Source organism: Leucopleurus acutus, assembly GCF_964270905.1.
Source record: "Leucopleurus acutus genome assembly, chromosome: 14".
In the NCBI taxonomy this organism is placed as follows: Eukaryota; Metazoa; Chordata; class Mammalia; order Artiodactyla; family Delphinidae; genus Leucopleurus; species Leucopleurus acutus.
Window position 1 is genome coordinate 26,126,071 of NC_139156.1, and position 25,566 is coordinate 26,151,636.

A 25,566-nucleotide genomic window follows, 5' to 3' on the forward strand; every position below is an offset into this window, starting at 1 on the left:
CTGAAACCTGCGCACCTAGAGCCCGTGCTCTGCAATGAGAAGCCACCGCAATGAGAAGCCCATGCACCGCAACGAAGAGTAGCCCCCGCTCTCTGCAACTAGAGAAAGCCCGCGCTCAGCAACGGAGACCCAACACAGCCAAAAATAAATAAATAAATAAATATTTTTAAAAAGTAGTTAAAAAAAAAAAACAGACTCAGATATAGAGAACAAATTAGTGGTTACCAGTTGGGAGAGGGAACGAGGGAGGGACAAGATAGGGGTAGGGTATTAAGAGGTACAAACTACTATGTATAAAATAAATAAGCTAAAAGGATATATAGTGTAACAGGGAATATAGTCAATATTTCATAATAACTATAAATGGAATAGAACCTTTAAAAATTGTGAATCACCATGTTGTACACCTGAAATTTATATACCATCGTACATGAACTATACCTCAATTGCCCTCAAAAGGCATAGGTGGAACGCAACAGATTGGCAGCCATGATGACACAGTGTAATACGAGCCAGGGTAGCAGCTGTTCTGGTAACTTCACCTACTACCTTTCCTTCATGACTACCCCACCTCCCATCTCCAGCCTGAATATAAAACTACTGCTGGATAGCTTCCCAAACGTCCCACATGAACCCAGCACTCCCTCAACTTCCGATCACCCCAATTGTTTCTTATTTCCAGGATTGTCTTGACTACCCACCCAGCTGACCAAGCTAAAAACATGTGCATCCACCTTTACCCTCCCCTCTCCATCCAGACAGTTTTATGGAATCAAGTCCAGATGAATCTACGCCCATGTCTCTTTTCCATTCCCTGATCTTGTTTTGGTTGTCAGTTTTCCTAAACTAGGGTGTGAACCTCCTCCAAGACTGGCTTCCAGACTCTCTCCATCCTCTACTTTGCACACAAAAGAGCCTCTGATCGTGGGGGTCACTGATCAGAAACTACTCAGGTTGCTGAATTTTGAAATTTTTCATAATAAAATTCTGGGGGAAAAACAGTCAGGGTGTATTGTTGATGCAAGCAACAGAAGACTTCACTCCATAGTATAATAACCTAAACATTTAATCTTCTAAAGACTAACATGATGGTGCTTTGAAATAATTTTTAAATGCCCATTTCATTATGTCTTTTGTAGTTAAATTTATATGAAGTAATGCAAGAGGGAAGAGATATGGGGACATATGTATATGTATAACTGATTCACTTTGTTATAAAGCAGAAACTAACACACCATTGTAAAGCAATTATACTCCAATAAAGATGTTTAAAAAAATTTATAAAGTAAACACAACCGGCTATCTGTATAAAAAGAGTCCACTCAAACTAGATTAAGTAGGAAAGGAATTTATGGGGAAAGGGAAATTGGATAAAGGTGATCAAAAGATACAAACTTCCAGTTATAAGATAAATAAATACAAGGGATGTAATGTATAACATGATGAGCAAAGTTAACACTGCCGTATGGTATAGCTGAAAGTTGTTAAGAGAATACACCCTAAGAGTTCTCATCACAAGGAAAAAATTTTTTTTCTTTTTTTTATCTATATGAGATGATGGATGTTAACCAGACCTATTGTGGTAATCATTTCCTAGTATATGTAAGTCAAATCATCATGCTGTGCACCTTAAACTTATACAGTGCTGTATGTCAACTATATTTCAATAAAACCGGAGGGGGAAAAAAGGGGATTTATTGGCTTATGTAACTTCAAAGTCCAGGATTCAAACGATGTCATCAGGACCCAGTTTCTCTCTCTGACACTTGGCTCCACTTCTTCTGCAGCTCTATGCTCAGAGAGATCTTCACCTCTGGACCCAGAACTGCATTCTTTCAGATCTCTGTCCAGGGGAGAGAGCACTTCACTCCATGCAATTAGAGAACAAAGCCCTGGGCTTGGCTCCCATTGGCCCCAATTGAGTCACATGGCTACCCTAAACCAATCACTATGGCCAGAAGGATGACAGCGATGATTGGTTTAGCCCTAAATCACCCAGGTAATTTAAGGATGAGCTAGAGCCAACTCCCCCAGAACCACTTTCCTGAGAGTAAATAAGGTGTGGGACCCAAAAAATCTGGGGGCTGTTACTGGAATCAGGGTGAATGAATGCTGAGAAACTCAGCTTGAGAAATTCAGCTTGGTCCTTATTTTTCTCATTTTTCCTGAAGACTGCCTCCCCAGTCTCCCTCAGCAAGCACGTCAGAACCAATATTAAAACGCAGGCTTCTCACTGTCCCAGGCTCCAACTTGAGCTTGGTCTCACACTCTCCTCATCTCCCACCCAGGTATGAGCAGATCCCCATGGGGGAGAAGCTGGCCAGTCATACAGGGTCCATCGTTGAGCTCCAGGCTGGGGTGAGGTCAGTCTATAATAGGTAGTTTTGGACATTCCTCAAGTGCTGGGATTTGGGGGGGGGGAAAGTTATAAATAGGAGTGGGGAGGTATATTAATTTCCTACTAACGCTCTAACAAATAACCACAAACTTAGTGGCTTAATACAAATCTATTACCGTTTTGGAGGTTGGAATTCTGTCTCATAAACTAAAGTCAAGGTGTTGGCAGAACTGCATTCCTTTCTGGAGGGTCTAGGGAAGAATCCACTTCCTTGCCTTTTCCAGCTTTGAGGCTGCCTGCATTCCTCGGCTCATGACCCCTTTCATCTTCAAAACCAGCAAGAGCTGGTTGACTCTTATTATCACATACGCTGACTCTTCAGCCTCTCTCTTCCACATTCGACTCCTGTGATTACAGTGGGCCCACCCAGATAATCCAGGATAATCTATTTTAAGGACTGCTAATTAACAACCTTAATACCATCTGCAACCTTAATTCCCCCTTGCCATGTAATATAACATACTAACAAGTCTCCAGGGATCAAGCCATGGACATCTTGGGGGTGGGAGGCCTCCCCCAACAAAGGTCACTATGTCCTGGGACCAGTTCTTAAGTGGACAGAGGGAGAGGCTCCCTCCTTGGAGCTGTTGGGTAGGGCGCGTTAGATACATGCCATAACCTAGTCCTAGCTGCTGTTCTCACTAGGCCACTGGCCTGAATTAGACTTGAGAGAGTGTCTCAGTCAGGAATAAAGAAATGTGACATCACCAGGCTGAGTGTGGGGGACCTCCTCAGAGGGTAGCTGGGCTTTGAGGGATGCTGAGAATCTAGGAGAACCTATGGGGGGTTAGTCATGATGCTGCTTAAGTCAACAGAAGAAGGGGAAGGAAAGTATGATGGCCTGGCGGCCTAGAAACTGGAAGAGGGTATCCATTTTAATCATCCAGTAACTACTACTCACTGGGGAAGAGAGATGGAAGGGCATGAACTGCAGCCAGAGGGGACTGGAGCTCAGACAGTGCTCAACCCATCTGAACGAAGCAACCTTCCTGGCTTCACCCAAGTAGCTTCTGGGCTTTGGAATCATTTGCACTGGGTTCAAATCCCACTGTGCCAGTTATAGACTATGTGAACCTGGGAAAGTGGCCTAACTTCTCCGAATCTCTTGTTCCTCATCTATTAAATGAGAATGATACCACCATGTTCTTCATGTGGCTAATATGAATTAGAAGTTCTTTTTAAAAAAAAGTTATAAGCTCTTAAGGAACATTCTAGAAGGGAGGACTGTCAGATAGTCTAAAAGAAGCCCTAGCATGGATTGGTGATTAGGCTATTGTTGAGAGCACAAGTCTTGAGACAGACACGGGGTTGAATTCTGCCCTTACCATAACTAGCTGTGTGAGTCTGGACAAGACACTTAACCTATGTAAGCCCCAGTCATAGAATACATTCATTGTGTACCAAATCTGAGGAAGCAGCTTCTTGCTATGTAAAGTCAGAAAAATATTAGTACCTCATTCCTAAGGTTGATGTAAACTTGAAGTTAGATGCTCATAAGCAACTTGATTCAGTGCCTGGTGTGCAGGAGCTTCACTCAAATGTTAGGATAACTCCACCTGGGTGGAAAAAGGGGATGACAACAGGGAGCTAACTTGACTGGAAAGGCCACTGGATGTCCTGTGATGTTGCGGGCATCCCTGAGCACAGACCTCAGCGTCTAATTCGCAGCCGGTATGACCAGCAGGCTCACCCAGTGTAGACACAAGCTGGCTGGCTCCTGGCCAGCTCAAGGTGTTTCCCTTTGCCTGGAAACCGGAAGGTGTGGCTGAGGCAGGGCATGAAGGAGAGCAGCTCAACTAAAAAGTGGTGGAGAGGAGCCCCGCTCTTGGATCTCTCTGGTTCCCCCAAATGCTGGGGACCAGCTCCCCCAGGCTAAAGGAGACAAGTGAGTAGGGAGCCACCTGGGAAGAGCATTTCAGGACTAGGGGCTTGAAAAAGGCTTGGGTCCTTCTTGCCTGCTGGGAGCCTGGGGTTTGGGTCCAGCCCTGGGGCAAGAGGTGAGGTGGGAGCTGAACTCCTTAGGAAGAGTTCCCCGAACTCCAGCACACGTGCAGGGCCCCCTGCTGTGAACCAGAGCCCCGGGTAACCAGGCCCCAGGGTCGGTGGTGGAGATGAGAACAAAGTGCACCCCCACCCCCACCCCAGGTCTGGACCAGGACGAGGCCCCAGTAGCAATGCCGGCCGCCTAAGCTTCACACCATGTATACATACTGCTGCCTGGCGCCTGGGCAGGACGTCTGGCCTCTGCTGCAGCACCTCACCTACACCTACCTGCCCGCCCCTCTGCTGCTGCCCCCCATTCAGGCCCACAACTTCTGCAGCCGGCCCCCGAGCCTGAGCGCGGGCGAGTGGGCGGCTCCGCGGGAATACCACTGCTTCCACGCCACAGGCGCGACGCTAGTGATCACGCCGCCCTTGTGGGCCTTCCCGCAGGCCTACTTTGCGGCCCTGCAACCGCCGTTCCCAGCGCCCGGCTACCCAGGGCCGTCCCTTCAGGAGCCCGCAGATGCGGGGCTGGCGGCGGTCGAGAGCGGGACGCAGTGGCCGGAAGGCAGCAGCCTGCACGCTGAGCTGCGCTGGGGCCGCGTGGAACGTACGCTCCCGCCGCGCCTCGATCTGCCCGACTTCGTGCGCCGGGAGTTGCGACGAGCGTACGGCACGTACCCACGCACCGACGTGCGCGTCACCTATCGCGGCGGCGAGTTCCTGCTGCAGGGCGCGCCGCGCGTGCGCGAGCCCGAGTACCGTACGGAGAAGCGAGTGCTTCGCCGGCCAGCCAGCAGCTGCAGCGGCTACAGCATCCCCGCGGGGGAAGCGGCGGAGCGCGGCCGCCGGAAGAAGAGGAAAGACTTGAGCTGAGGGCGCCGCGAGGCCCGGCGGCCGGCCAGGGTGAGCACGCGCGCGGCTCTCCTCCTGCCGCCACAGCTGTGCACTGGGGCTGGGTGCACCTGTCACCTCTTTTTTTTTTAACCACCGCCCACTTCCTGCACTTCCTTGATTTCTCTCAGGTTATTGCTGGATGGCGGGGCAAGGGCGAGAATGGATCAAGGACATCTCTGGGTGGGTGTCCTATTACTCCTTCCTTCTACTTGGACTTGGGAAGCCTGAGTGTGTGTGGTGGAAGGAGGGCCTGAACCCTTTGTTTCCTCTCTCCTTCCTCCCCATCTTCTTCCTCTTTGAAGCCTGCCCTGCAATAAGCCCCCACTTTCGCTCTTTCCTCTCCTCCCTCCAGCAAAGCTCTCCAAACTCCCCAAGCTGAGGGCCCACCTATCCCCAGCTTGTAAGAAAAGTAAATAAATGAGTGAAGTCAAGTGTAGGCTTCAAGATCATTTTCATGCTTGGGGATAGGGGTTTTTCTTCATCTGTGTAAGGTGAGCCTTACTTTCCATCTTGGGGTACAAGGTGTTGGAAGTGAGGATTAGAGTGGACCTCTGGAAAAAGTATGCTTCCTCACTGGCTGGGCCTCACTCTCCCTTAACCAGCTCCCTTCCAGTGCAGGAGGACACTCTTCTAGGTCCTGAGGCCCACCACCCCCAGAGAGATTCGGAGGGCATAAGCTATTTTGTTGAGGCGTGGATGACAGGCATGGCTGAGGAAGGCTGAGGAGGGGATCCATATTCAGATCCATAATGGCTCTGACATTTTCTAGACTCTGAGCCTCAGTTTCTTCATCTGTAAAAGAAGAAGAAAACCAACCCAGCCTACGTGGAAAATTTACCAACGTTTAAATTTAAGATGAATGTCACTTCTTGTCTCCTGATTCTTGCTAACAGTGTTTAATAGGGTGAATTTGCAATATTATAGGAGTTTGCTGGAGGGTTAGGCCACACATCCAATTTTAACTAAGGGTCTGGCCAGACCACCAGATCTGATGCCCAAGCTGTATAAATTTGGCTCCTATTGGAATTGCTTTCACTGAACTTCCATTTGTGGTTGGCCAACAGCTACCTGGATATACAGGTATGTTATTGAAGCTGTAGATCACTTGATTGAACACTGCTGTATTTATGAGCTTCATGGAGAAGTTCTATTAAACCTCAGCATTTGGTAAAGATGTTTCCACTGATAAGTTGTTTGCTTTTATCTTTGAATCACCAAGGATCTCATAATTGATCATATTTTTCTATTTGCCCTGGTTTCTAGGGAGCCAAATTTGCTTAGCATCTTTTGTGTAAAACCTTGATCCTGAACTGTTACCCCTAGTTTCATCTTATTTTCCTTTCCTTTTTTATTTTTTAATTATAAAGACACAGGGAGGTGTTGTAGTGTGATGGGTTTGCTGTGTGACCTTAGATGAATTGCTTAATGTCCCTGAACCAATTTCCTCATTGCAAATGGGGATGATGGTATTAGGACCTATCTCATAAGATTATTGAGAAGGTACTGTGAAATCCTGCACAAAAAATGTTTACCACAGTGCCTGTCATGTACTAAGTGCTCAAAGGGTAGTGTTTGTTCTTAAAAAGTAGTCTGCAATACAGAAATTTATAAAATAGGAAGTTAAAATCTGTTCTAATATCTCTCACCCCCAAATGATCACTGAGGTCCAATCTAGTATTTTTTACTATTTTTTCTGTTCACCTAGTATTAATTACATAAAATGAATTGCACAGTTTTGCTTGTTGCATTATACATTAAGTATATCTTGGACATCCTTTTATGCCAATGCGCATGGAGTTACCTCATTCTTTAACAGTCATCCAATATTCTATAGCATTTGGATTCTTTCCAGTTTTTAGCTATTAAAAGTCCATCCAACAAATTTCTTGAGTGCCTTTTATTTGCCAGGAACAGTGGTAGGCCCTGAGGATACCATAGTGAATGAGACAGCCATGGCAGTTTCTGTCCTTATGGAAGACATTTAAGCTGAGATCTAAAGAATATGAAGAAGTTAGCCATGCAAAGAGAAGGGTGAAGGGAAGCCAGGCAGGAAGTATGGTGGGTGCAAACGTCCCAAGGAATGAAAGTTATCTTTATTCACTCGACAGGCATTTGAGAGCCCACAGTTTGCTGGGCAGTGTTCTAGGCACTGGTACTACGGGAGAAAAACCAAACAACTCCCTGCCCTCGTGGAGCCTACTTTAGAGGTGTAATGTAGAGAAACAGAGACTGACAACAAGCAAATGGGAATATACGATGTAATGTCATACAGTGATAAGTAATGGGGTGCTGTTTTCAACAGGATAATTAGGGAAGCCTTCTCTGAAGAGGTGACTCTTGAGTGGAGACCTAATAAAGACCTTTATGAGCCATTTGAATAGCTGGGGGAGAAAAGCAAGTACAAACACCCTTTGGCTGGGGTGTCCTTGTCCTGTGAGCGAGCGGGAAAGTGATAATTAATGAGGTTACAGATGAGGCTGGATCCTGTGGTACCTTGAAGCCATGTAGAAAAATTTGGATTTTATTCTTAGGGGATGGAGGGTTATGAGCAGGGGGAAATGTGATGAGATTTTTTTTTTTTAAGTTATTCTGGATACTGTGTGGAAAAGAGACTATAGAGGGGCCATTTTGAAAATCGGGAGAGCAGTTAGGAGGCTTTTGAAGTAATACAGGCAAAAAATAAGCTGATGGCTTGGTCTTATTTGGAAGCTGTGAGGGTAATGAGAATAAATGTCCTTGAATATGCATCTTTATTCACATACACGAGTGTTAAATTGTGGAATCTGAAGTCTTAGAATTAGAAATTGAATCATTGAACAATGCCACCCTAGCAGCACAAGCACAGCCAGTGCCTAGATCTTTGGTTCTAAATTACATTCTCCAGTAAAAGGAACCAGTCCCCTCAGGAAAATGGCTGATTCCAAGGCTGTGGCAGGGAAGGTACAAGATGAGACTGGAACAACTTGTGCCAGAAAATAAAAGACTGATCAAAAATGTCAAAAGAACAAAGGAGCCAACTTGAAGGGACTTCCACTGACCAAATCAAGGACAATTTAAGCATCGAAACAAATAATCACAGTAACAGATTATAACTTGCTGAATAAAATAAGGATCCCTAAGTCCATACTAATGCTAACTAAAAAATACATATGAAAGGAAAGCTCTTCCTTATAGTAGAAGTAATGATGAAATTAGAAAATCACCATTCCCAATCATCAGAGTAATGATTGATTCAGGTGAGAATCATTTCTGAATACTAAAACTGATGGGTGAAAGTTTGATGTGAAACTGGATATTTATATAGTTTCAAATATGTTCCAATAAGATATTTATTAATTACAAATTTTAAAATAGTAACCTGAAAAAAAATAGTAACGTGATAATATAATAGAGAAAACTGGTGGATAACACTTTAACCCCATTGCAGTAGTCCCTCTTAAAGTCTTTCTTACCATCTTTAATGGGTTTCTTTAAAAAAATTTTTTTCAATTTTTTTATTTATTTTTGGCTGCATTGGGTCTTCGGTGCTGCGCACGGGCTTTCTCTGGTTGCGGCACGCAGGCTTCTCATTGCGGTGCCCTCTCTTGTTGCAGAGCACGGGCTCTAGGCGCGCAGGCTTCAGTAGTTATGGCGCACGGGCTCTAGAGCGCAGGCTCAGTGGTTGTGATGCACAGGCTTAGTTGCTCTGCGACATGTGGGATCTTCCTGGACCAGGGATTGAACCCATGTCCCCTGCATTGGCAGGTGGATTCTTAACCACTGTGCCACCAGGGAAGTCCCTAAAATTTTTTCTTTAACAGAGACAAATTGACATCATGTGCTGTCTGATATGTTAAACTGAAAAATACAACATCAGTTCAGCAGTAAGGCATAATCATGAGGAAACCTCAGATAAACCTAAATTGAGAGAAAATTGTTCAAAAATGTCAATGTCATAAAAGACAAAGGTTTCAGGTCAAAGGAGACAAAAAGAGGCATGAAAACTAAATGCAACACATGATCCTGTTTTGGATCCTGGACCAGAATGAAAATTGTTGTGAAGGACAGTGTCGGGACAAGTAACAAGATTTGAATGAGGACTATAGATTAGAGAAAGCAGCATGGCAAAACGTTAACAGTTGGTCAATCTGGTAGAAGGCTAAGCCAGAGTTCTTTGTACGATTCTGGCTACTTTTCTTTAAGTTTGAAATAATTTCTAACTAAAAATAAAAATAGCAATAAGAAGTAAATTGAATCTCTGGATCAAAAAGGATACACACTTAAAATGTACTCTGTCACAGGTTTTATGTTTTAATCTTAGAGAATTGTCTGCATGCTGGTAAGCCTCCTCTAATCCTTTTTTTGAAACAAGGCAGGCTTCAAGTAAATCATGAGTCTCATACCAAGTTAGGTGTGTTCTGAATCCCCTTCCTTCTCTATCGTCTCAGGTCCAGACCCTTGAAGTCTCTCAACTTCCCCCATCTCGGGACTTCCCTGGTGGCTCAGTGGTTAAGAATCCGCCTGCCAATGTAGGGGACGTGGGTTTGAGCCCTAGTCCGGGAAGATCCCACATGCCACGCAGCAACTAAGCCCATGCGCCACAACTACTGAGCCTGCGCTCTAGAGCCCACGAGCCACAACTACTGAGCCTGCGAGCCACAACTACTGAAGCCCGTGTGCTCAAGGGCCCACGTGCCGCAGCTACTGAGCCCGCATGCCTAGAGCCCGTGCTCCGCAGCAAGAGAAGTCACTGCAATGAGAAGCACGCGCACCGCAACGTGAAGAGTAGACCCTGCTCACCGCAACTAGAGAAAGATCGCACACAGCAACGAAGACCCAACACAGCCAAAATTAATTAATTAATTTTAAAAAAAGAACTAAGTACACATCCCCCAAAATTCCATTCACAGGAATTTAAAAACAAAAAAAACACTTCCCCATCTCTGAGAATCCGCATTGCTCACATTCTTCCCCCAAGTCTTCCACATATGCCCTGGAAATGCCCAGAGACTGCAAACAGTATACCCCTATCCCCCAGCCCCAGTGAGGGAGGAGGCCCCCAATTACAGGCTTTTTGAAGGAAGTGCTGCCACTCAGCTCAGTCCAACATGCCAATCCTTCCAAACCCCAGTGCTTGCTCCAGCCCTAAGGATGTAAAGAAGCCCTGCAGGGAGCCTAGATGCTTCTTTGTTTGTTCTTTTCTTTGAACTTAACCCTTAGAACTCATAAAACATCTGGGCTGCCAGGGACTTTACTGTTCACCTGGCCCAACCTCCTCAGGTGACCTTATGCTGGGAAACCGAGGCCAGAGAGAAGGAGTGACTCACCCAATGTCACACAGTAGGTGGGAATCCAGAGCTTCTAGATCTCAGCAGGGCTTGGGCTACCAAACTCATCTTGGTGGCCTTCTCCTCCTGGCCTTGCCCCAGCTTTACCCAACCCTGGCATCTGGTCTAGAGCCCTTTGCTCAATAAACCCTGACTGACCAATTTTAAACCCTGTCCTACCTCCCAGCTGGGTAGCTCACATCCTACTGAAGGGAGGATAATAAGAATCATAACAGGGAGTTCCCTGGTGGCCCAGTGGTTAGGATTTGGTGCTTTCACAGTGGAGGCCCAGGTTCGATCCCTGGCCAGGGAACCATCCCGCATGCCATGTGACATGGCATAGCCAAAATACACACACACACACACACACAAAAAAGAATCATAGCAATCTCACACACTTAACTCAGAACTTACTATGTGCAGGCACTGTGCTAGAGCCCTGTACAAAAACTATCATTTAATCTTCACAAAAACCTTGATGTGGATATAATTATTATTCCCATTTATAGATTAGGAAACTGAGGCCGATAGAAGTTAACAACTTACCCAAGGGTACACACAGAGAATACACCTGGGAAATCTGACTGTAGCCTTAACATCTAGGCCAAACTGCCTCTTCATACATGAGACACACTCAGCAAAATACAAGGAACGTTTATTGAACAGCCACTCTGTGTAGGACACAGGACTAGACACTCTGGGGCTCATGAATCAAGCCCCACTGGAAGCCGAGTGCGGAGGATTTGTAGGAGATCGTATGCATCATTGAGGGTTGAAGAAGATTCTTGTAAGAGGCATCTGAGAGAGGCTTTGAAGGATGTATAGGATTCCAACAGATAGCGACGGAATGGAGGTGAACCAGGGAGAACTGAGGAGGGATCAGCATGAATAAAAGCATGCAGCGGGAGCAGGAAGTAGCAGGGTTTCATTGGAGGACAGGTTATAACCAGGGAGCAATGGAAGATCAGGCTTGAAAGCTAAGTGGAGGCCATACTTTGAAAGACTTTAATGGCAAGGTGAGGAGTTTTGGGGAGCCATTGAAGTCTTTGACAAGAAGAGTAACTCGAAGTTATTAAAAGTTCTGGCAGGTGGCAGCACCTGGCTGGGACGCTGTGAGTCTGAGATAGCAGGTCCCCCATGACCTCAGTATTGACAGTACAGCACAGCCGGGCACCAGAACTGAGTCCCCAGGGCATTTGCTAGAGCTCACAGCCTATGGAATTCAGTTCTCAGAGCCAGATGGCCAAAGTTCTCTTAGCCTTGATGCTGCTCTCCTGTGCTCCCTTCTGTGAATTTTCCCCCATTCCCAGGATGTGTCAGAAGAGGAACCTGGGATCTCAAGATTCCTCCTATCCCATCGAGGGTCTGAGCTCAGAGCTGAAAATAGGGGCCCATTGCTAGGGAAAGAGGTAAGGGTTCTCTAAATTCTAACAGGATACTGATGTAGGATATGACGGGAGGGGACTCAGGGCTGTGGTAGGGATTCCGTGGGTACTGCAGAGTCAGACCCGTCATCTCCTGCCCAGATACGCTCCTGGTGGGGCCAGATGTGGAACTGGATGGGCAAGGGGTTAGGGGAACAGCCAGAACATGTACACTGAGAAGGGCATTTCTCTAGAGAATGAGTGGCTTCCTGAGCCAAAGAGGACCCACAAAATATGGATCCCCAAGGTAGAGGGAGGTCCAGGAGTCCCAGCTCCCTGAAAATCTCCCCACCTGAAGTGAAGATCTGAAGTACCTGGGATAGATAAGGGAGCAGAAGAGAAAGACTTCCCTGAAACACACGCTGACTTTCTACAGAGTTAAACTGAGGGCTGGGGTGCTATTCCCATTCACAGGGCGGACCTGCAGCCTATCCCTGGAGATGGGAGAGGCAAGCTGGCAGGCTCAGGAGTCACCCTACCCCCACCCTGCTTGAGTTGAGAGAAAGGGGTCTGCACTTACCCATGAAGCCTCTTCTCTCCCTCCTGGAGCTGGTTCTACAGTGATGCTCCCAGAGACTGCTCCTTAAATAGGGCCCGTCCCAGCCAACTCCCGCCCCCGCCCCATCCTGGCTCTTCTGAGAAAGGAGGAAGGTGTGGGAGGGCCAGGCACCCTGCCCAGAGAGCCCTTGCTGACCTCAAGCAAGAGTGGGGACCCCCCTCTTCCCCCCCACCCCATCTTTCAAAGCGTTCCCTTCCTCACCTCAGTCTCTGAGTCCCTCCCACCCCTTGAGACCAGCCAGCTGGGTTCTTTCTCTGCTCTTAATGTCTGGGAAATCTGCTCTTTATGCCTAATTCAAGCCCAATTTCCTCATTCTGAGGTTGGATGATGGGGAATTGATGTGCTAGGGGAAGCTTCAGCGCAGGCTTCTAGCTTCTCCCACCAGCTCAGGAGACCCAGCATCTGTTGCAGAATTCGTTTGACGGAATGGGGAGAGAGGAGGTATCGCTATACCTCCTTTCACCTCATGTAGCTTCAAGCACCATCCAAAGCGTAAGCGGAGTTTGTTCCCATCCTGTGGAGAGAGATTGAGACCTGAGGGGAGAGCAAATCAGGAGCTTAAGGTCCAGCCTGCTATGGAATGTCGAGAAGGACAAGTGATCCCTGGATCCCCTGCCTTACAGTTTGTGTGTGTCCTTGTGCCTGTGGTGGTCCCTCTCCTCAGCCCACTCTCTGTCCTCTGACTCCAAAACCTAACCCTTGCTGCACAGAGTTGAGACTCTCCAGGGTCTGAACTGGGAATTGAGGGGCTCCCTCTAAATGGTCTTTCCCATCATCCTTCCCTGAAAGCTCAGGAAGTTCTTTCCCACGATAATATGTAGCTACATCCAACTGCTATTCAAGAAACAGGCCGTGGGGGAGGGGGAATGGTATGCCTCAGGGATGGCCACAAGGGTCCTGAGCCAGGACTAGGGACAGCTCTTCTGAGGAAGCCTGAAAATTCCTGTAATGGAGGTGGTAGGGAGAGAAGAGTCATCATCAGTATTGTGCAACGGAGGGGGCGGGAGGATAGGGGACTGGGGGAGGGGAGCGATGGCCAAGTCTTTAGAGGGCTGGCAGCTATCCATCACCCCTTTCCCAGGGGCCTGCTTGGCCAGAGTTGAAAGTGGCTGTCACCTCACACCTCATTAACCCCAGCAGCACCAGGCTGGCAGCAGCAGTGCTTTTATGGGAGACACGTTGCTAAAGGTGCTCCCTCCTTCTTCCCTCCCCTTTCCTGCCCCCTCTCCCCAGCAGCCAACATCTTGCTCTCTTTGAGGCCAGACTATCCTGGTGGGGAGGCGGGAGGCTGCTGTGAGGGACAGGACTGGAAGAGGGAGCAGTGATCCCCTTTTTCTCCATATTTTGGCACTGCCTCAGTCCTTAGGGAAGAGAGGATGGGACTTTCTACCTTGGACTGTGAGCTCCTGTGGATAGGGACAATCTCTGGGTCCCCAGCACCCTACAAGGGGACTAGCCCTGAAAAGAGGCTCATCCCTGCTGATCGGGGATGGGAGAGTTCATCCTTGAATGGAACTCCTTCCCTCATGACCCATTAAAGGGTTCTTGGGAAGGGAAGGCTATGGGCTTCCCCACAGGGTAGCACCGGGAAGCTCCGTAGCAGGAAGAGAAAGAGGAAGCTGAGGCCTTACAGGGTACTGGAGTTCAGCCGTCCTGTCATAAATGAGAAGCCCTGCCAATTCGGGCATGAAGTTACCGGGGGTGGGCATGGCCTGCAGGCCGTCCTGGATCTGCGCTCAGGTGGATCCTCGCTCAGAGCACCTGCTGCCTCGCCTTCCCCATCCAAACCAGGCTCCAGGTCCCAAGACCCAGGCCCTGTAACCCACACTAATCTTGGGGAAACATCGCTGTTAAGAGAATACAAAGGAGAGTTAGATATGGCGGGTAAGTCAGCACCTCAGAGTTGTTGGGTGACAGGGCTTGAATATGGACTGGACGCGAAGGGGGAGAGACGGGATTTGGGGAAGAACACTGGGTCTAGGAGTAGGGCCACCAGAGCCAACCAGGGAGAGACAAGGGCGGGGTGGGGGTGGGGAAGCTACAGGATTTGAGGGCGGAGATTTGGGGGCGAGGAAATAAGACGGATGGGAAGACACCGGGTGGGGTCAAAATGTTCTCCAGTCTGTGCAGACGGCAAGGCACTAGGAGGGGATACAGTCAGTCACTGAGACTCCACCCACTGGCGGGACCTCCACGCCTAACTCCTCCCTACTCTCAACAAAAATGGCCGCCGCGGGATCTCGCCCAAAGCTCTGAGACAAATGGGAATGGTAGCAGGAGCACCGCCCACTTGTGGGCATGCCCTTCTTAAAAATGGCTACCACGGCGCTTCTGGAAAGTAACCGCTCTGGGCCCCGCCTTTGATCTCGTTGGTGGGGCTGGGGGATGAGAGCTGCACCGCGCGGGACAAATCGCCGGCGGCGCCCGACGGAGCAGGTGATTTCCCTTCCAGGCCCCGGCCCAGGGCTAAGAGAGTCGCGGAGAGCGTTGACCCAGGGTACCCGTCCTGTGTGTCTCCCCACGGTACCCCCCGGGGCCCGCCGGAACCCCATCTCTGATTCTCGCCGTGGCCTGTATCAAGGCACATCCTAGCCTGCTCAGGCCTCCCTCGTCATGTGCCCTCAGGGCCGCAACCGCATCCCTGTGCCCTCGGGCCCACTATTCTGGATGCTTATGGGTACCCCGCTAGCTCGTTTAGGGAGCTCCTGCTTCAGGGGTCGGCCATCATCATGGTCCCACTTCCTGTATTCCCGCCTCCCCCCATTTGTGCTCCTGCCTGACTTTGGATGCCGGAATCCCTTGTGTACCCATCGGTGTCGTTGGCTCCTCTAAGACCTGACTTGAGGGTCAGGGTACAATGATGTGCTCTGGAACCTGCGTTATGGGACTAGGGCCCCAGGAGCTGGGCTTCATAAGGGCTGGGAGAAGCAGTGAAGACCTCGTTTCTAGACCCTCTTGAGTGTCCAGACTTCTTCCACTCTGCTTCCCAGAATTCCTCCTCCCACATGGCCTTCTGCTCTCCCTCCACCTTGGGCATCTCCCCACCCCAAGGGAACAACATGGTACTCCTTCCCCCAGTCTCACTTAAACTTGTCCAGGGGGGTTTTATGGAACATCTGGAAAGTCCAGGCCTGTGCTTGGTCCTGGGGATGCTCTCAGACCAGCCGAGGGCAGTGAGGATGGGGCAGTCAGGGTTGGCTCCAGGGAGGAAGTGAGGCCTGCAGAGTGAGAGGCAAAGGGAAAGACATTCTGAATGGGGAGAATGGTGTGAGCAAAGATTCCGAGGTAGGCAGAGGGCCAGCCAAGCAGGAGAGGATCAGATTACAGGCTGGGGACTGACCATTTGCATCATGAAAGGTGGTATAGTGTAGTGGTTAACAGTGACCCAGACTGCCTGGGTGTAAATCTGCCATTAACTTACTGTGTGACCCTGGGCAAGTTACTTAACCTCTCAGTGCCTCCATTTCCTTTTGGGTAAATGGGATAGTATCAATATGATATATTAGTATCTATATGTTAAGGTAATTGTGAGGATTAGGTAAGTTAATACATGTAAAGTGCATAGAACAATCCCTGATAGATTATAAGCAGTCAGTAGATGCTAAATATTTTTACCTTCATCAGAGGTGTTTAAACAGGACTCATGACAGGATGACAATCACATTTCATGGGTGCAGCTAACCAGTGGACCCTTATTTGGAGGCCCCAGGAAGTAACGGGGTTCTGTGGGCTATATCCAGAATTTGAAAAGTCTCAGGGAAATCATGTTCTTGCCCTGGAGAAGGCTGGCTGTTCAGGCTGCAGCTTCCCCAGCTTAGGGACTATGGAGGAGAAATATTAGGAGATGCCTCTGGGTAGGAAAGAGATGCTGAGGAAGCCTAGGGGGATGGAGAAGGGTGAAAAAGAAGTGGCAAGCTTTGAAGGCTGGGTGAAGTTTGGGCAGCCCAAGAACAGGAGGAAGGGGGATGTTCCATTAGGAGACAAGCTAGAGCAAAAGCTCAGGGCAGGAAGACTTTTTTATTTGGGCACAGTGGCCGGGGGGGGGGGTGTTTCCTAATAATAACTCCCTGGCTCTTGGACCTTGGTTAGAAACCTAGGGGCATCAGACACATCCCTGAAAGCTTCTTCCCTAGAAGCTTTCATGCAGCATCCGTGGACTTTTGTCCCAGCAGAGGTTGGCAGGCAACTGCTAGCAGCCAGGATTGGTATAACCCAGGGTGGATGTAGGTCTCCCTAGGGGGCTGACTTCTTGGGGGAGCTGCATGATGGGATCTGGTATGCCCTGTCTGAGCAGTTCTCTTCCTCCCCAGGGCCTACGCTAGGGTCTGGAGCAAGAGGCTAGCCTCCCCTGGTAGGATAGGGCTTCTCAGTTCTCCTGTCCTGAGCAACCCCTGTGCTGTCACGGCAACTCTGTGTTACCAGTCAGGGGACAAGGGAACTGCGATAATAGATGGTAGCCCTATCTCAACCCAATTGGAGGTCTTGACATCTCCCCATCCCCTGGAGTAGCCCCTAGAATATACACTCAACTAGGTGTCCTGGATTTATCTCCTGACTACCACAGTCAAGCCAGGTGACTTTGGGCAAGTCATTAAACCCACTCAGCTTCAATCTCTTCATTTCTAAAGTGGGGAGTAACTGTTTATTGAGTGTCTGCTTCACAGAAGACACTGAGTGTACACTGATGAATAAGCCAGGAGTGTAGTCTCTGCCCTCATGAAACATGTGGAAGAAACATTAAACATTGCCCCAATAATGTTTTGATTATAGCTGTAAAAGGTGCTGCTAAGTAAGGAAAAGTGTAGTCTGCAATGAGGATGTAAGATAGAGGAGACCAAACCAGTTCTAAAGGGTCAGGGGAGCATCCCTTGAAGGAAATTGTAAACTGAAACCTGAAAGGTGAGAGGAGTTAGCAAGTGAAGGGGTGGAGGTGGCACGTTGCCCAGGCAGAGGAAACAGTTTGTGCAAAGACCCTTGCTGTGAAAAAGCTGGAGTGCTGGCAAGCTGAAAGCAAGCCGGGTGGAGGGGAGTGATCCTGGGGGTGGGTGGTGCGTGGTGAGGCTGGAGAGATGTAGGCAGGAGTAAGGCCCTGAATTGAGGGCCATAAAAAGAAGCTGGACTTATCTGAAGGGAAGCAGGAAATCACTGATAGATTTTAAGCAGAAAAAGTGTGATTTTTTGGTAAATATTGTACAGCCATGATCTTTGTAGAGAATAGGTTGTTGGGGGAAAGATGGTAGTGGGGAGAACATTTAGGAAACTCTTGCAGTTAAGGCAAGAGTTGGAGCCAAGTGGGAGTAGAGATGGAGACAAGTAGATATGTTGAGGGATAATGGTCAGGGCACGGTGACTGATTGGATGTGAGAAGGCAAGAGGTAGGATGGTGTCAATGATAATTCCCAGACTTGTGGCAGGAACAGCTGGGTACGTGGACATGCGTATACTGAGATAATTCCCAGACTTGTGGCAGGAACAGCTGGGTACATGGACATGCGTATACTGAGGACAGCCTTGGAGGAATAAAAGACTTGGAAGAATGTCAGTTTGGGACATGTTAAGTCATCCCCACAGAGGTGTCAGAGAGGTAGACGTACAAGTGTGTAGCTCAGAGGAGGAGACTGGACTATAGGATTGGACATTTGGGAATTGGTGACATGGAGTTGCTACAAGAAGATGTGGGCCCAGATGAGATTTTCCAGAGAGAGAGGGTGCAGACTGAGGAGAAAGGAGAAGCAGCTTTGAGCCTGAGCTTTGCTGCCACGTTTAGAGGGAAGCAGAGGAGAGGGGGACAGAGAAGGAGCCTGGGAAGAAATGGCCAGAGAGGTAGAAGAGAAACAGGAGGATGTGATGCCTCCTAGACCAACATTGGTGCTACTTGAAAGGGCAAATATTAGGTGAAACTACAAGAAATTGCCTTTTTCTTTTCTTTTTCAGATCAAAAACAGGTAATATTGGCAAGTTCATATGGTTCAACCTAATGAGACCAAAACCTGAAAAAGTAACTCATGCCCTTAGCCTGAGAAAATTTAGTAGAGCAGAAGCCAGACTGAAGTTGGGGAGAAGTGGATAGAATGGAGAATAATAAGGGAATAGATTCAACAGGACCTGGTGATTGATTGATTGCAGCAGGGGTTGAGAGAGGGTGAAATCATGGGTAACCCCCAAGTTTCAGGTTCGGTAGCTGAGTGAGTCATGTTAGCCGGTGAAACAGGAGGAGGTGCCTGTTTGGAGGGGGAGTACACACATCGGGAGGATACGGTGAGTTGGGGCTAGGTGCAGTTTGAGGTGCCCCTGAGTCTTCTGAGTGGGGTAATGAGCTGACATTTGGACTCGTGGGTCTGGAGCAGTTCTTTACCACCTAAATGTTCCTGACTACCAAATACAGACTTTAGGGAGTCAAAAGCATGTAAGTAGGAATGAAATAAGTCAGTAAGTATTTATCGAGCACCTACTAAGTGCAGGCATTCTTCTAGGTGCTAGGGCTATACCAATGGATAAGACAAAGTATCCCCCCCTCAAACTCCCTCTTCTTGAAGCGTACATTCTGTGGGGGAGGACAACAGGGAAATAAACATAAAGATAACATGGAGCTGTAGTATATGCTATATAGAAAATAAAGCAGAGTAAGGGATTGGGGAGTATGGGGAATGCCTAATTTTGGTCGGTTAGTCAGGAAAGGTCTCTCTATGGAGGCAACATTTGAGCAGAGCCCTGGCAGAGGTGAGGGGATGAGCCATGTGGATATCTGGAGGAGACAGGTAGAAAGAAACTGGGCAAGTCTGAGGAATAGCAAGGAGGCTGCTGGGGCAGGAGTGGAGTTAGCAAGAAGGGAGTGGTGAGGTTGGAGAGGTAAGCAAAGGCCAGATCTTGTAGGGCTCCGTAGGCCTTGGGACGGAGGATGGAAAGTCCTCCGTAGATAGGCCCAAGCTGCTGGAAGGGCAAGGACCTGGCAGGAAGAGAGAATTCATGAAAGGCTTCCCCTTCTATCTGGGCCCCAGAGCCAGAAAAGCCCCTTTGTGCAGAGGGTGGGTGGCCCACTCTGGGTGGGGGAATGGCTGTGCTCAGTCCTGAGGCCTGCTCCTTGGGGGGCTGGACAATGGGTCCCTTGTGGTTGGACTTGGGGGCCAAGTGGCCCTCTCAGTGATGGGATTCCTCAGCCAGGAGGCATGTGACCTCAAGACCTCGGCTTCTTTCCAGAGGGTCTAGGCCTACTGTTGGGGAATGGGGTGGGGAGATGGGGAGAGGTCGGGGGAGGGGGGAGGGAAACGTCCACTCTGGAAACTTTCTCCTGAGACAGTGTCCTGCCCTGTCTCAGGCTGGAGGAGGTGGAGAGATAGGCAGGCAGGGGGCTGTGGCTCTGCTTGAGGGAGTGGGGGAGGGCTGAAGAACTGGAAGCTATGGGCAACATCAACAAATGGTTTCTACAGCAGGGCAGGAGGGAGGAGCTGGCTGCCCCTGGACCTGGTGGGCAGGGGCAGGCAGAAGAGGGCCTGACAAGCCTCTGTCTTGTGTCCCTTCAGAAGAGAGAGCATGGAGCTGGAGAGGATTGTCAGTGCAGCCCTCCTTGCCTTTGTTCAGACGCACCTCCCAGAGGCTGACCTCAGGTAGAAGCTGCTCTCCTAGAAGGGTCATGCTGGGGCCAGAGTTGGAGCTGCTGGGCAGTTATCTGGGCCTTGGCCAGTGGAAAGACTGGGGTGGGAAGTACTCAGCCCTATTCCTCAGGTGGAGGAGGGCTGGTTATGATTTGCTGGTATGGCCTCACCTCTCATCCTGTTCCTGTCACCCTTGTTGAACAGATGGGAAACCAAAGCTCTGAGGGGGTTGGGGGGGTGGGGGTGGGATACTTTTCTGGGCTTAAGGCTTGAGGTCTGGCTCCTGGACCCCATGAAGCCCAGGGCTGGAGTCCCAGGCTAGGTGGCAATGCTGGAGGTAACAGGGCTTGTCCTGTCCCCTTGCTGCAGCGGCTTGGATGAGGTCATCTTCTCCTATGTGCTCGGGGTCCTTGAGGACCTGGGCCCCTCAGGCCCATCGGAGGAGAATTTCGATATGGAGGCCTTCACTGAGATGATGGAGGCCTATGTGCCTGGCTTCGCCTACATCCCAAGGTGGGGCCTGGCTGGGACCAAGAGGAGGCGGAGGGCTGGCTGACTGTGGAGGGTGGGCAGAGTTGTCCTTTTACCGCCCTCCTTGCCTTTTCAGAGGTACAATAGGGGAAATGATGCGGAAGCTCTCAGGGCAGTTGAGTGGTGCCAGGAACAAAGGTGAGTCTGGGAATTGGGCACTTGGGTGACTTAAACCCCCATCCTCCAAAGCCCTGGCAAACCTGTTGCTCTTTCTGCCTCTTTAAGAGAACCTGAAACCACAGAGCTCTGAGGTCCAAGGTCAGGTATCTGTCTCCCCAGAGCCTCTGCAGCGGCTCAAAGAAGAGACGATGTCTTCTCCGACTGCTGCTGGGGACACCCAAGATGAGGTACTGGTAGAGGAGGGTACTGACGAGGGAGCTAGGGCCCTGGAAAGGAGGAAGTATTGCCTCTTGTCAACATTTATGCCCACAGGCATCTGGCGCTGAGGAGGAACTGCTGCCAGGGGTGGACGTACTTCTGGAGGTGTTCCCTACCTGTTCAGTGGAGCAGGCCCAGTGGGTGTTGGCCAAAGCTCGAGGGGACTTGGAAGAAGCTGTGCAGATGCTGGTAGAGGGGAAGGAGGAGGGGCCTCCAGCCTGGGATGGCCCCAACCAGGTATCCTCTGCTAGACGGCCCCCCAACCCCATGTAACCTCAGCTATGTTCCACCTTAGTGTTAAGCCCCCGCCCCTAGCCTATCCCCATTTGCTTTTCCTGCTGGTACCCTAGGCCCTAGACAGGCTTCCCCTCTCTGCAGGACCTGCCCAGGCGCCTCAGAGGCCCCCAAAAGGATGAGCTGAAGTCTTTCATCCTGCAGAAGTGAGTCTGGGCTGGGCTGGGCCGGGCCGGGCCGGGCCCTGCCCTTAGAGGGTTTTCCTAGGGTGGCAGGAGCTTCACCCAGCCAAGTTTTTGGCAGGTACATGATGGTGGATAGCGCAGAGGATCAGAAGATTCACCGGCCTATGGCTCCTAAGGAGGTGAGACGGTCGCAGCTCCTAGGGTCATGGAGTGGGTACAACTGTCTCCTGGCTTCTGCTACTCACTACCTGATTGCCTGACAGGCTCCCAAGAAGCTGATCCGATACATCGACAACCAGGTAGTGAGCACCAAAGGGGAGCGATTCAAAGATGTGCGGAACCCTGAGGCTGAGGAGATGAAGGCCACATACATCAACCTCAAGCCAGCCAGAAAGTACCGCTTCCACTGAGGCACTCGCCAGACTGCCGGAGCCGTCTAGGCTCAGATCCCAGAGGGATGCAGGAGCCCTACACCTCCACACAGGGCGCGCCGTAACTCCTGTCCCCCGTCTTTCCCTACTTCCTCGCTCCACAGTGTTAACCTCCTCTTGGAGCTGCCATGGGCACAGTAAAGGTAGCCCCAGGAAGGTGTGAGTGCATTCTGGTCATTTCACAGCTGGGGTGCTGGAGTACTGTGTCTGTCTCTCCCAGCCTCACATCCCCTATCTCCAACAGGGCAGCAGCGCCAGGCAAGAAGGGGTAAAAAGCTCTTTATTTGAAGCTCCAGGGTAGGGCAGGGCACTGGCCTCTCAGCCGAGGCCCCCACAGTTCAGTTTCCCTACGGTTCACAGTGAGGCCCCGCCACACAGTCCAGCTGTGCCCATCGGCAGGCGGGTCAGACCTGCAGGTTGACAAAGGGTGCAAAGCCTGCCATGTCCTGTAGCAGCACCAGGGCCTGATGCAGCGGAGGCTCCACATCGATGTCCACGCCGCGCTTCCGCAAACGGCTTAGGCTGGGCTCGGCCACATGGTGGCAGTGCCGCACCCGCAGCGAGCGCAGCGCGGGGCAGTACTCGGCCAGCGTCCTGGGGGAGAAGCCGGGTGAGGTGAGGGGCGTGAAGCCGCTACACCCACGGTGGGGGAGCCGGCAAAGCCCCTGTCTCCCTCCAGTTCGGGGTATACTTCTTCCCTCCGTATAGAAGGGAGGAGACCCGGTTTGGGGTCATACATTTAATGCGTCCAGTGAACCGGAGACTTCCTGTCTCTGAAACAGGGAACCTGCTTCTCAGCTGTGCCCAGGATTGCAAGGTTTTCCCCTTGTTGAAGAACAGCCAGAAATCTGACTTTTGTACTCTGTATGTGGAATCTCCCAATGTGTAAATACTGGTTCAAAAAAGTTTTTAAACTGTGGGCTCTCTGGCCTAGGCATTCCTAGAGGCCCTTCCTGTTCAGAATGGGGGTACCGTGGTAGCAGGAAGATACAGGAACCCCAGTTCTGCCTTTCGACAACTACAGCCCGCCCCGACCCCCAGAGGCTAATTGATTGCCCTCCTCCCATCCCACCGACCCCAGGCCCAGGCACCTGACACCGTCGCTTCCAACCCGGAGGCAGCCGGTTAGGTCGAGGTGCTGGAGTTCCGGGCAGTTGCGAGCCAACTCCTGGACGGCGACGTCCCCCACATTGGCGTTGACCGCCAGCGAGAGGCTGCGAAGGCCTGCGCCGCGCCTCTGTGCCAGGTACACGATGGCTTCATCCTTGAGCTGTCGGCAGGCGGTGAGGTCCAGCTCCTCAAGGGCCGGACAGCGGTCAGCGAGGCCGCGCAGCGCCAGCCCATCTACCCAGTCACAGTGCGCGAGCGAAAGGCGCTGCAGGCGGGGGCAGCCCTCGGCCAGCGCCCCCAGCGCGCGGCGGCTCAGTTGCCCGCAGCCGGCCAGCGCCACACTCCGCAGCTGGGGATTCCGCGCCAGCACCGGCACCAGATCCTCGTCCGACAGCCATTCGTGACACGGCGCCAGCGCCAGCTCCTGCAGCCCCTCGGCGTCCCGCAGCAGCCAGGCCAATGCGGCCTGCGGGATCTGAGGACCCACCTACGGGCGGGGAAGCACCTCGACTCTCAGCTGGTTACGGGGGCGGACGCTGCCTACCCGTCCCTGAGGAGTGCTTTCCTGGCAGCAGGTCGCCCTCGGGGCTTGCCACCTGACCTCCCAAGAGAGACCCTACGCGCCCTCTGAGTTGATTCCCGGTACTCGCCCTTTGAGAGTACTTCTCGCTGGGTGGATCGCTTCCAGGTCATTCCTAGAGGCCCAAGGGGGATCCCAAAGGGTTGACAGCAGAGCTGGGAGCTGGAGGTTCAGGGCTGGGGACTGGAGGTTAGAGGCGGGGCTGGAGCCGGGGCGGGGGCAGAAGTGGGTGGGGCTCCGGCCCCAGGCTTACCTGAGCGGCGTCGAAGCGGCGCAGCCCGGCCAGGTGCAGCTGCACTAGCGCACGGAAGGCCCGACTGACGCGCTGCAGCCGGAGCAGCTGGCGTAGCGGCACACGGTTCAGGACGTGTGGGAGCAGCACGTCTTCCCAGGGCAGGTCCAGGAGCCTGCGGGCAAAGAGGCGTTGGCCGCGGCGTCACCGGGTTGCTGTTACCTGCGAGTCCGCCTCCGTTATGCTCCTAAGCCCCGGCTCCTAAAAGCGACCCCCAGACCCGGCCCTGGTTCAGCTACCCTCCCCCAGGCCTTTTTTCCCTCTCTCGGCCCCTCCGGTGCTCGGTACCTGACGGCTCCGGGCTCTTGCTCCCCTCCGGACTGCTCCATCGGTGGCTCCATCGGCTGTCTACTGCGCGTGCGCAGTAAGGTCTTCTTGCTTTGGCCTGGAGCGGCCGCAGCGAACCCGCCTACTTTGGCTGTAGAGACAGACCGATTCAATCGAGTGCCGGCTCACTGAGGATCCTGTCTGAAAGTGTTCCGGATGGATCCCGAAACTGAAGGCGAAACAGGCCGGTGGTATAAAGTTAGACCTCGCCTTCTCCGCTACAGGGCTTGAGACCCGAGGCTGAAGAATGCGATGGTGCAGCAGAGACTGGCTTTTTTCGTTTTGGGCTAGTGGCCGCCTCAAAGTGAAGTGATGGGAGGAGCAGGCAAAGCCAAACGTATAAGGGGCGGGGCCAGGACTTAAGGTTCTGGGCCTATTTTCTCTGCCCTCTGATCGCGTTTAGCGAGTTTGAAAAATGGGGAAAAACTGTCCAGGCTCTTATTGCCTGGCACGTAGTAGATGTTGCTGAATGAATTGAATGGGGAAAGCTAGAATTTTTCTTCCTTCATCAAGCAAACTTGCCCAAACCTCCCATCCCTGGTTAATTGTGAAGTACAGAGCTATCCAACTCCTTCCACTCCCGGAAGATTTGTAACGGGTTTACACCTTGGAGGGAGAAACGTAGGGTCGAGAAGAAGGACTGTATCTCCAACTGGGTCCCTTTCCTTTACCCAGGAGGTCTAGAGTCCTGAGAAGAATAAGTGTTCAGGTCAGCCCGCCAGGAATACTGCTTATCGGTTGGCCTGGGGGTTTAGTTGTGGGGTCTGGGGCTGGGCCCGCCCTGGGGCAGTAATCCCCCCCCTCACACACACACACACAGAGCTCTGGGCTCAGACTCTGGGTTGCCCTCTCACTGCGTCCCCAGATCCTAGTTCAGAGTCCGCTCCAGGGAACCTCTGGAGCAGTGCTTTCCCCATCATCCATTGGCGGGGAGGATGTGAAGGAGGCCGAGGGCTACTGCTCTCCCAGATAGCTCCCATCCCCCCACCCCAACCCCCGGCCCCAGCAGGGTTGCACTTTCCCGTCGTGCAACCGTTTCACCTGCCTCTTCATAACGAAAAATGCTTCCCATCCATTATCAGGGCTTCGGCATCTCTGCAAGGTGGGCATGTCTGTTCCATCACTCCACTTTGAAGATGAAACCGAGGCCCTGGAGAGGCAGCACCTTGTCCGGGGTCAAGCGAGTCGGGATAAAGAACTCAGGCATCCTGGTTTTCCCAAAATCCCTTTCACACTCCTCCACCCTCCCCCACCCCACCCCCACTCCCATGATGCGAGAAGGGAGTAAACAGCAGCGGGGAAGGACCAAGGAGGGTCAGTTTGGGTGAGGGACTTGCTC

At 51.1% G+C, this 25,566-nt stretch overlaps 3 protein-coding genes across 6 annotated transcripts; 2 read left to right on the forward strand and 1 right to left on the reverse strand.

Moving 5' to 3' along the window:
• Positions 1–4,597: 4,597 nt before the first annotated feature.
• Positions 4,598–5,373, forward strand: LOC309971770 (uncharacterized protein C10orf95 homolog; the record flags this gene model as incomplete). The annotated part of the gene is made up of 1 exon (XM_082855157.1): positions 4,598–5,373. One exon carries the CDS (start codon positions 4,598–4,600, stop codon positions 5,255–5,257), a length of 660 nt encoding a protein of 219 aa, XP_082711283.1. The 3' UTR covers positions 5,258–5,373.
• A 9,548-nt stretch (positions 5,374–14,921) lies between these two features.
• CUEDC2 (CUE domain containing 2) lies at positions 14,922–22,064 on the forward strand. Of its 3 annotated transcripts, none has more exons than XM_082854310.1 (9): positions 14,922–15,003; positions 20,088–20,171; positions 20,529–20,672; positions 20,767–20,828; positions 20,916–21,037; positions 21,123–21,305; positions 21,447–21,508; positions 21,606–21,666; positions 21,751–22,064. In XM_082854310.1, exons 2-9 carry the CDS (start codon positions 20,098–20,100, stop codon positions 21,895–21,897), a joined length of 855 nt encoding a protein of 284 aa, XP_082710436.1. In that variant the 5' UTR covers positions 14,922–15,003; positions 20,088–20,097; the 3' UTR covers positions 21,898–22,064. The 3 variants fall into 3 exon arrangements, with proteins under 3 accessions (XP_082710436.1, XP_082710438.1, XP_082710437.1); XM_082854311.1 differs by lacking the exon at positions 14,922–15,003 and adding an exon at positions 15,005–15,064; XM_082854312.1 differs by lacking the exon at positions 20,529–20,672.
• A 155-nt stretch (positions 22,065–22,219) lies between these two features.
• FBXL15 (F-box and leucine rich repeat protein 15) lies at positions 22,220–24,280 on the reverse strand (the record flags this gene model as incomplete). Of its 2 annotated transcripts, none has more annotated exons than XM_082854618.1 (4): positions 22,220–22,512; positions 23,010–23,515; positions 23,862–24,015; positions 24,189–24,280. In XM_082854618.1, 4 exons carry the CDS (start codon positions 24,239–24,241, stop codon positions 22,323–22,325), a joined length of 903 nt encoding a protein of 300 aa, XP_082710744.1. In that variant the 3' UTR covers positions 22,220–22,322. The 2 variants fall into 2 exon arrangements, with proteins under 2 accessions (XP_082710744.1, XP_082710745.1); XM_082854619.1 differs by having other exon boundaries at positions 23,805–24,015; positions 24,189–24,241.
• Positions 24,281–25,566: the final 1,286 nt, after the last annotated feature.